General features: G+C 39.5%; 1 protein-coding gene and 1 pseudogene across 1 annotated transcript; both read left to right on the forward strand.

Annotated features, from left to right (window-relative positions):
• The first annotated feature begins 445 nt into the window (after window positions 1-445).
• On the forward strand, window positions 446-4,424 carry LOC149118240 (tachykinin-like peptides receptor 86C). The gene is made up of 2 exons (XM_089292369.1): window positions 446-504; window positions 1,619-4,424. Exons 1-2 carry the CDS (start codon window positions 453-455, stop codon window positions 2,644-2,646), a joined length of 1,080 nt encoding a protein of 359 aa, XP_089148495.1. The 5' UTR covers window positions 446-452; the 3' UTR covers window positions 2,647-4,424.
• Window positions 4,425-7,454: 3,030 nt separating this feature from the next.
• Window positions 7,455-8,940, forward strand: LOC149118241 (uncharacterized; annotated as a pseudogene).
• The last annotated feature ends 2,153 nt before the right edge of the window (window positions 8,941-11,093 follow it).

Below are 11,093 nucleotides of genomic sequence, written 5' to 3' on the forward strand. Positions count from 1 at the left end.
CCGTGTTTGATCGCCGAAAGAAAGACTAATTAAAAACTTATCAAAAGGGAAGTCGACTGAGTTGAACCATCTGTGCACGTCTGCGTCATTCAGTCTTTCAGTTGACAACACTTTTAAAAGAATGGAAAAATTTATAGTCAAAAAGTAAGCAAAACACTAAAGCGAGGGAGTAATCATATTCAGACCGGGCTTTCTGGTGTCCCTGCAGGAAAATTAGAAGCGGATCGCTAATTTGCGAAGCAAGGAAAACTAATCTTCTCTTCTACAAAACGTTTCAAAATGCTAAATAAGATTCACATTTTTGATAAAGAATTTAGCTCATGTGAGAATTCTTGTTTGATTAAAGTAGATACCGATATTTCATAGTTAAATAATTTCAAGAACTCCTCTTGCAGTCCTAGAATGTTTATAATTTTTATCACGTTCTATTTGAATCATGCAGGATCACGGAGATGCCATTTTCTGTAAACATGACGAACAACACTACCACAGCGGGAGCAAATGGTAAATCTGTTATTTATTATTTCCAAGCTCGAAAGTTTAGGATTTTGATCATCAAAATCCAATTGAATGAAAATTACAGCTTATATGACAGTTGTGTTTTTATTTGCTTGATGGCATCTACATGGGATCATGATATGGAAATAACAAAAATGGATATCGTTGTTTTTTTTCGTTGTTTTTTCTCGTTTATCGTTGTAACATAACATAATATAACACAACACAACACAACACAACACAACACAACACAACACAACACAACACAACACAACACAACACAACACAACACAACACAACACAACACAACACAACATAACAATAACACAGCACAGCACAGCACAGCACAGCACAGCACAGCACAGCACAGCACAGCACAGCACAGCACAGCACAGCACAGCACAGCACAGCACAGCACAGCACAGCACAGCACAGCACAGCACAGCACAGCACAGCACAGCACAACACAACGCAACGCATCACAACACAACACAACATAATATAACCGTTATTTACCCTCGGCAATGTTTATAGCAAATGCAAAGGCTGCTGGCCGAGCAAACAACTCAAACAAATGATTCACATTGAACATAACATTGCTAAGAATCCCAACTGGACGGAGGCAAACCAGTTGGCTATTTACAAGCTTGGCTGAGGATTTGAATTCGGGACTACCGTGAAAAACACCCAAGTAGTGGTCAGACGGTATTCGGGACCGCTGGATTGCGAGTCCGACGCGCTGACCACTCGGCCAAGCAAGTTTCCCGTTGCTAATTAAAGAAAGTAAAGTTCCAGACATTGACAGATAATATACTGGTTAAACAACCAAATATTATGTTCTCCTTTCTTCTCTGAACGTGACATCGAAATAAGTAAGAGAATGGTGTTAAAGTTCTTCTGCATCTGTTGTTGTTCATAAATAAATAAATAAATATACATTTATATAGCGCTATTTTCCACTAATTGTCCATGGCGCTTTACAATACTTTAAAATTAAAATCCTAATTCTTTAAAAACCTAAAATCCTAAATCGTAAGTGTTTTACCACATTTTGATGTTTATGCTAAGGAGAGAACCCTTTATAAAGATAAAGCAATATAGTTCTTGATTTCTTTCCTAGCAACAAACATCACCTTTCCACCGCCGGAACCGTTCAGTATTCCTGCAAAAATCAAGATTGGCATGACGACAGCGTATGCAATGATTTTCATTATTGCTTTATTAGGCAACACCCTTGGCCCGTTCGTGGTGTTGAAGAAGCCCTCTCAATCTACCAGAGTCACAAACCTCTTCATTGCCAACATGGCCTTTGCAGATCTGCTTTTAACTTTCACAGTGATGCCGTACCAAGTGAGCTTCTACTACCGTGGAGTCACCTGGGTTGGAGGAATACTGGGTAACATAACATGCAAAGCTCAGTGGTACCTCATCTCAGTTTCAATAGCGGCGACTGTCCTAACAATGGTGCTCATTTCATTCGATAGATTTTACGCAGTATTCTATCCTTTAAGAGAGAAGATCTTCCGAAAGCCGAAAATCTTGTCAGGCACCATTTGGATCCTGTCCTTTGTGTTAATGCTGCCATATTCTATCTTGTCTCAAGTTCAGTTTAATTCATCTCAAAACGTTTACCAATGTGTACAAGTTTGGCCCTGGGAAGATCCAAACGATCCAGCTTTTAAGGAAACTTATCGTGTCCTCAAGATCTTTCACAGCATTGTTTTTGTCGCGCTTTACGGGCTTCCTCTTTCTATAATCATCGTCATTTATTTCTTAATTTGCCGTAAATTGTGGCGTCGTATAATTCCCGGAAATGCAACAGATAGTAATCGTGCTGCAGCTGAAAAGTCGAAACGCAAAGTTGTGAGACTGCTGGTCGTCATTGTCGTCGTATTTGCGTTGTGTTGGTTCCCAACGTATGTCAATCACTACTTTTGGTTCGTACGACCTGATCTATATGCAAACGGTATGTTACCTCTTGAAGTGGAATTCTTCTTCATCTGGCTCGGGCATGCCAATAGCGCAATAAACCCTTGCATTTATATCCTGATGAGTGACAAATTTCGCAGAGAGCTGGCTTCTACGCTTGCCGGCTGGTGCCCATGTCTACGTCGTTTCAACTGCCCGCCAAATTGCCTAAACACATGACCTAACCTGACTTGTCCAAGAAGAACAAATCAAGTGGCTTCAGGAGTTCTCAATTTAGAGTCGTTTATGAAGCAACAGGATTTAAGTTTATAAAGAGTTTTATGTGCCATAAGAAGGAAAGTGAAGGAGGGTTTACTATCGAGTATGCAGGGCAAAAGTTTTATTCACAGGGAAGAAGCCTTCTAAAATTTTACAATAGCATATTATAATAGCTTTAGCAGCTGAGGGAAAAAAATTATCGACAAGAAAAATGGAACATTTTGTAACACTGATTTGTTTTGGTAGCTTAGAGGTAGTACCAATACAACCGCTATAAAACATGAATGTTGATCCCTTAGTTTTATTTTTTGACCTTGTATGCGTCCTATGGGTCAACAACTCTTATTATGAGCGACAGCATTGTTGAAAGTTTTTTTTAATGTGATGGTGAGTCAAAAATGGAGCGTGGTGGCCTAATGATTGGTGCGTATGACTCCAATGTAAAGCTCAGGGTTCGAGTTCCGCCTCGCCATTGCAAATGCGTTTTAATCTAGGGCAGGAGGCTTTAACCTTGTCTGTTTACAGTAGTTTTATCTGCAGCGAGCCTGGTTTTCCCCATGTCTACGAACTTGAATGCGCATACTGAATATATAGTACAGTGTTTCATTGACATACCTCTTTTGATCTTTAATTTGCAAAGTAGAAGTGGTAAGGTGGCTCCACTGTTAAGTACATGGTCCCACACTGAACTAAGCAGTAATCTGAACAAGAAGAACATAATAAAGAAAAAAGTTCAAATGAATACATATCGGTATATCGTTTAGAGAAAAACAGGTTCAGTTATCAGGATAGCAGTGACCGTAGTTTGGGTATCGGAGCTTAATTAGGATAGAAGTTTAGGATTTCATTTCTCAGTTAGTCATACTTTCGGTTGAGAGAGGAATGTATCTAGAACTCGCCACAATGTTTGATCAAAAGCAAATTCAAATTTCCAAACATACATTTCCATGCTCTGCTGTGTGGCGACGTACATGTACTGTCAACTCTTTTCTCAATGTTTAGAACTGATAAGACTCTGTATCTCGTTTTTGATGCATTACAAGACACTAAGTCCTCTGTGAATCTGTGCGCAAGATACGCCCGAGCTGGGAAAATTCATGGAAGTAGCTTTCCACTGGATTTAAACACCGAGAAATCAAAGATGAAATGAGAATAAATAACATGTTTAGAAATCATGAGACCTGCAATACGAAAGGTTTAAGGACTTCTGTGAAAGGATTTCTAAAGAATCCTCTTGTAACATGAAAGGGACAGTGTTTGCGTTATGTATAGTGCAATTTAATGGGTGGCTTGCATCATTTTTGCGAATGTAAGTTCATTTGGAGGAATTACATTCATCAGTAGTTTTTAGACACATGTATAAGATAGATACAGGCATAAACACAATTTAATTGGTGGCTCTTACACCATTTTTTCGAACGAAAGTTCATTTGGAGAAATTACATTAAGGAATTCACAGTCTGTATACAAATGTATTATATAGCTGCCAACATTAGTCTAATTCAGGAGGAGGTCTGCTGTCTTTTGTGAACGAACGTTCATTTGGTAGAATTACAACAAGTATTTCATGGTCTGTATATACGTGTTTAAGATAGATTGCAGAATTAAAACAATTTAATTGGTGCAGTGGCTTGCACCATTTTTGTGAACAAAAGTTCATTTGGGGAAATTACGTAACGTAAACGGTAGTTTGTAGTAGTTTAAGAAATACACCACCTTCATTAAAAACCGTATCCGTACCTGTCTTGCTTGCATTAATATCTTAATAAAGTTCAGAACTCAGCACTTTGTAAAAAAGCGTTTCCATTATCGCACCATATCGTTTCATTTCTTAAGTTGAGTGTTCTCCTCGGGTTTACCTCTCGAACATTTGGGTGGAGTATGTGCAACGCCTTCTTGAAATTCTTACTGTATTTTAGACTAAACTATGTGATATCTCTAACCCTATATCAGACAAGTTCCGGCAGAGAAATTGCTTCGGTTTGTTTCAAATTCCCGATGTTAATTGTTATAATTATGTATGAAAACACTGATAAAAATAGATTGTTTTGAAATGATAGTTAATTGCTGTCCAAAGTGTACATAACATACCCTATTTCAGACCAGAACGGTTATTTATTATATAAACACCAGTGAAATACCAGGATTTCTACTTTTACTAAAAAATCATATCTCCATCGCGCGTAGTGAAGATACTATTTTATCTTTCACACTGTGAAGATATGATTCCTTTATCATAACATTTTTCTTTTGTCCCTTTAACTACACTTAAATTTGCTGATGTATGATCGAAACATCTTCGGATCTTCTTCGGTCGTCTTCGGCAATCTTCAACAATCTTCGGAAAATGTTCGGAAGCGTTAGTCTGGCCTTCGGAGCGATTTGGAAAGTCTTCGGAAATCTTTGGAAAGTGGTCGGAAATCTTCGGAAAATCGTCAAAAACGTCGTCATTAGTGTGAATATAATATTCACACGCGGAAATGTAATATTCTCTATATGACCATACCTTTTGGCGTCGCCCTTGAATATATAGCTTATATCATGAGGGGTCACCCAGTAAGAAGCGTAATTATCAACATTCAATTAGTTGTTAGATAAACGGCCTGTAAATGAATCTGTCGTCCAGCATCTGTTGGGGGGATGCACGCCACTAGCTTAGAGTTGGAGTCATCCCTTTCTTTTCCTAGCATGCGGCGCGAATACACGACTCATGCGAAGCAAAAGAACGATCAAGCGGCGAGAAGCGCGGACGCGGAAAGAAGGAAAAGCTTTCTTTTGCTGTCTCGCCTCATTCCCTTCTCGTTTCTTTCCCTGGTTTGCAAACTTCGGGTTTTCCAATCACGCGGAGGATTTCAGGAACAAAATAACCGACTGTTCGTAGTCTTCCACTGTCTTTATTTGCAGCAGGTCATGACAATACCCCAAGCCTTAAAAAGTCATACATGTTGGGTTTATCGCGAATGTATGGAAGGAGGGTTCCAGGAAGGTAGCAGTTTTAAAAATGGAGCCTCAGCTGATTTCGCGCCAATATAAGAGTCCCAAGAGACCCAGAAACGCCGTTCCGAAGACAATTGCAAAATGCCCGTTTTAAGCAGACTGGAAAGAAAAATATTGCTGAAGGAAATACAGCATAGACTAAACAGATAGTATACGAAAAGCAGCAGCGCTCTCTTTAAAAATCCATGAAATAATTTAAGGGAAAATTTATTTGTTCTCCCAACCTCCCTCTCCGCCGCCTCAGTGTCGCAGTGCGGCTTCATGTTGTGTAAAAGCACGATTTGCAGGAGTTTTTCACAGGGGACAAACGTGAAAAGGATTAATTTTATGCGTACTCGAATTCCAATCCGAATAAACCAATCAAAATAAAAACTCGGTTTCGGGTAGTGAAGACACAGACGATATTACTGGTTCTTGGAAGTGAGACTTAAAAGGAGACGCCTGAAATTCAGGCTACACAATGATTCGCAGTGAGAACAACGAAAGAAAAGAGGTCTCCACTCGTTCTCCCCGTACTTGTATGCTTTCGCTTGTGTGACTGTTTGCTGTCCTCACTAATCTAATTCTTTGTTTCTCTTTATTATACGTGTAATGCAGTATACTCAGACCGCTAAAACAAACCGAGCTATTCAAATAAAACGTGAACATGATTAGGAGGGCTTTTTGCCATTCATGAAAACCATCCGGAAATTTCAAAGTTTGATGAAACTCAGTTGCCAAGGAAAAGAGAATTTTAGTCAAGGCTCAATGAATGTGATATCTCTAATGAAGATTATGAGCGTGCGAAGAGGGTATGGAAGAAGTTTGGGATGAAGACTACGCCGGGGTGATTATCACGATCTGTATCTGAGATCTGATGTCCTCCTTCTCGCTGACGTCATTGAAGAATTCTGAAACGTCTGTCTTGAAACTTATAAATTAGATCTCGCTTGGTATCCCCCTCCCCCCCCCCCCCCCCCCCCTAGTTAAGCCTAGGACGCGGCTTTGAAAGAGTCGGGAGTGGAACTTGATTTGTTGAACGACGTTGACATGCTTTTGTTGGTGGAAAAAGGAATAAGAGGAGGAATCTCAATGATTTCAAACCGATATGCAAGGGCTAATAATAAATACATGGGTGAAGATTTTGATAAAACCAAGCCCACAAAATACATTAAATATCTCGAGGCTAATAATCTCTGTGGTTGGGCAATGTGTCAGCCTCTCCCTGTTGAAATTTTTGAGTGGATGGGGCAGGATGACTCCTCAGAATTTGATAACTGGCGCGATTTTCCGTGCGTTCTCGAGGTTGATCTCGAGTATCCCGAGGAACTTCACAATTTGCATAATGATTATCCGCTAACCCCGCAGAGTTTCAGAGTTAAAGAAGTTGAAAAGCTGATTCCAAGTCTATATAATAAAGAGAAGTGTGTAATTCGTCGTCGAAACTTGAAGCAATATCTGGATCTCGGATTAAAGTTGACCAATATTCATCGAGGAATCAAATTGATGGAAAGCCATGGTTGAAAAGTTACATTGAAAAGAACACTGAACTCAGGAAGAAAGCGAGGAATTCTTTTGAAAAGGATTTCTTCAAGTTGATAAACAACTCCGTCTTCGGGAAGAAGATGGAGAATATCAGAAAAAGAGTTGATGTAAAGTTGGTCAACAACCAAGAATCTGCGAGAAAACTCACGGTGATACCAAACTTTAAACATTTCACGATATTCGATGAAAATCTCATCGCGATTCATATGAAACGAATAAAACTAACGTTCGATAAACCGATTTACGAAATGTCAATTCTCGACATCAGCAAGACTTTGATGTATGACTTTCACTAGGATTTCATCAAGAAAAAATATGGAGAGAATGCAAAACTGTTATTCACGGATATCGACAGTCTGATGTCTGAGATTGAGACTGAAGACTTTTACGAAGATATTAAATCTGACGTCAGAGAACAGTTTGACACCAGCGATTTTCCTGGAGATCATCCTTCAGGGATTCAAGGATATAATTAGAAAGTGATAGGAATGATGAAAGATGAAGCGGGAGGGAGGATCATTGAGGAGTTCGTCGGATTGAGAGCTAAATTATATAGTTTCAAGATTCATAAAGCAGAAGAGAAAAAAAGTGTAAAGGAATAAAAAAATCAGTGGTGAAAAATAATATTTCACATCAGGACTATAAAAATTGTTTATTCAGCAGAAAAGAGCAAATGAGGGAGATGAATGTAATTAGATCACATCGGCATGAGTTATTTACTGAGACAATCAACAAGGTAGCCCTGAGCGCTGACGATGATGAGAGATTTAAAATGGAAGATGGAATTCACACCCTCGCGCATGGCCACAAAAGTTTCGCTTCGCTCGTATCGCTTGCGCCTATAGAATAAAATATGAATTAAAATGAATTTCGATAATATTCCATTCAACGCATTCATAGACGGTCCCACGAACTCAGGAAAGACCAAATACTTACTTCTGAGCGATGAATTCAACGGAAAGCTTGATTACGCGATCCTTTTCTGCCCCACTTACGCGTTAAACGAGACTTACTAAGCTTTCGCCGAGGAAGATAGAGATTTCTTCGTCTTGACTCCTCATCGAGATCAAATCAATGATTGGTTGAAGATTACCAGTTTCGTGTTTGAGGGAACTAATTCCCCGATAATTCTCGATGATTGTGCCGCCTCCAGGGATGCGAAACGGAGATCAGGTGAACTGGTGAATTCGGCATTCAGCCCGAGACACAACGGAATCAGTGTCTGGGTAATAACTCAGCAGCTGACAAGCATTGCCAAGTCATTCCGCGAGAAAATCGCCGCGTTAGGATTATTCTATACTCCCTCACAGAAAGACATGAAAGAGATATTTGATAATTACGGAGGAGGATTAACGAATTTTGAAAAGCTGAAATTGATTAACGAGTTGAAGAAAAAGAAATATTCACATCTGGTTTCCTCTCTCAGCCATCCTTTTGATATTAATCTTGAGTATTAAAATCGAAATCACTTAGCAAGAAGCCTTGAAAGATGTAATGAACATTCTTGAAGATGAACCTGAGTCGGGGGCGTTAGCCTCGCGTAGAGAACGGCTCGCGGTCCTGGTAGCCAGTGGCAAGGCGAAAGAGATGACTGGAACTGATCTGGCACAAGATCAAGTCGAGAGATTAAGTGAGAAAGATGTTGAGGAGAATTTCAAAAGAATAAGACTTCATTGTTTTCAAAGACTTGTGACGCGATGGTTGATACCTTTCTTCAGCTTAGTTGTAGATTGATATTCCATTTTCTCCCCTTTGATCGGAGTAAACTCTTGAAAGACTTGAACGATAATTTCATGGTGAGAGAAGAACTCTCCATGATCGCCGGATATTGAGCCTGAACTATGGAAAGTACATGGCAGTGGCGAGTGCAGTCTTACTGCGAGGAATGTAAAACTTGATAAGAACTTGCCTGAAGAACTCGATAAGAACTTAGAAAACACTTCTGAAGAACTTTAGTAAGTTCTTGAGAATATCTATAAAATGAATAGCGAAACAAATGAAGAAACTACTATTGAAGAACCCGTAGAAACCACTGAAGAGCCTGTAAAAACCATTGAAGAGCCCGCTAAAAAAGTGACCTCGACTGTGAAAAAAACAAAACCCAAAAAAGATTCGGAGAGAGTCGGCAGAAAAAAGACTCGCAGAATTCAACAGAAAAGCAAGAGATGCAAAGCTACAATCTACGCCTCAGAAAGGAACTGATTTAGACTGGAATGTTAAATCTAAAAATGAAAATGAAAATTCTTCATTATCATTTTCACTCACTCAAGTTCTTTCAGCGGTGAATATTGTTGTTTCTCTCTAGGGATTATATTATAAGAGGGAAGAGTTAATGTCTCTCGTTAAACCTAAAAGGATTGAGCGAGAGCGAGCGTTGCGTTGTAACCTGAAGTTCCGGAGTGAAGTGAAGATCGAACATCCTCAAAAATAAAACCCATGGATTAGCCGCTACGATCACTGGAATAGCGGCTGGATATGGATGGGTCGCAAAGAAAGTAATTAAAGAGCCGATGACTTCTGATTCTTCGGTGAATATAATGAACTATGTGAAATTCACTGTCACGGTGGTAGTAGCGGCTTCTATCGCTACAAAACATTATCTCGAAGATCAAAAGATTTTGCAGAGTTAAATAAAACGTTGAGTGTAATTACTGTTTCCGCCTTGGGATTCGCCACTTTCTGCTCATTAGTTCAAGCGGTAATGATTATATTAAGAAAAGAAATTCAGGAAGAAATTGAAAATCAAAAATGTGAAGACTAATTAGTTGTAACAAAATGGCGAAAAAGCGATAATGATTGGAGGAGCGATTATCAATGCCACGGCATTCGTCGGAGGAAATTATCTGGCAAAATATTTGAGTGGTGATTCACCTGGAGAAGAAAAGAAAAGACACGATTTTGCCGTGGAAAAATATGAAAAAGAATATCAAAAGTTTCAAGAAAACAGAACGAGGCTTCCCGATTGGATGGCCATTATTGATAGAATCAAAGATGAAGCGAAAATAAACTTTGAAAACACTGATTACGCTTTGAAACTTTGTAACAAGACTCATCAAGATCAAATGGATTTGAACGAAGTGCGAGAACCTCAGTTTTCAGGCGAGACATGCATACATACATACATTTTATTTTTGTTTTCAAAAAATTACAATTTTATCATGCTCGCGGGTAGCTGAGCTAATCTAGGCGGGTCATGTTTACACGAATTATGGCGTTTACAAACCTTCCGTTCGACAAAAACAGGGAGAGATGATTTACGTTGGAACTTCGGCCCTGGCAATCGGATTGGCGGCGAGCCATTTCTTGTGAATTATCCAAGATTTATTACAGCCCCAAAGGTTTTTGGAAAGGATTGAATCCAGTGAAGAAGTTGGTTCAGACGGCTGGAGTCTCTGAAGATGTCGCAAAACTCTGGCTGATGAAGCAGGCCATCTGGCAGATTTATTTGCTAGCCCCGAAGAATATATATCCCGAGACCGAAGTTTGACGTTACATCCCCAAATTCAGTTCATCAAGCCGATCTTCTTTTCCTCCCCCATGATAAACTCCCGAGAGGCAGAAACGTTTACAAGGACGCATTGACGGTCGTTGATGTCGCGAGCAGATTCAAGGCCGCTGAACCACTCACTTCAAAGGAGTCTTCGGAAGTTTCAAAGGCTTTTCAGAAAATTTATAGAGGACCATTAAAGTGGCCCTCTGATCTTCAGGTTGATCCCGGGCGTGAATTCATGGGTGAAGTTAAGAAAGAAATGGTGAAGCACGATGTAAGAATAGGAACCGGAATTGTAGACGTTCACCGCGATCAAGGAATCGTTGAACCTTTTATTCGAACGTTGAGCGAGCGTCTTTTCAGTTATCAATACAGTAAGGAGAGGAATATTAAATCC

Source organism: Orbicella faveolata, unplaced genomic scaffold (genome assembly GCF_042242905.1).
Source record: "Orbicella faveolata isolate gen_17 unplaced genomic scaffold, um_ofav_v1 contig_1, whole genome shotgun sequence".
Classification (NCBI taxonomy): domain Eukaryota; kingdom Metazoa; phylum Cnidaria; class Anthozoa; order Scleractinia; family Merulinidae; genus Orbicella; species Orbicella faveolata.

What these genes read in the sequence shown, in the direction of transcription:
- LOC149118240 (XM_089292369.1), top strand. Translation starts at nt 453, where the DNA reads ATGCCATTTTCTGTAAACATGACGAACAACACTACCACAGCGGGAGCA. An exon ending in TACCACAGCGGGAGCAAATG is followed by an intron (nt 505 to 1,618) that starts GTAAATCTGTTA and finishes TTTCTTTCCTAG; the next exon opens with CAACAAACATCACCTTTCCA.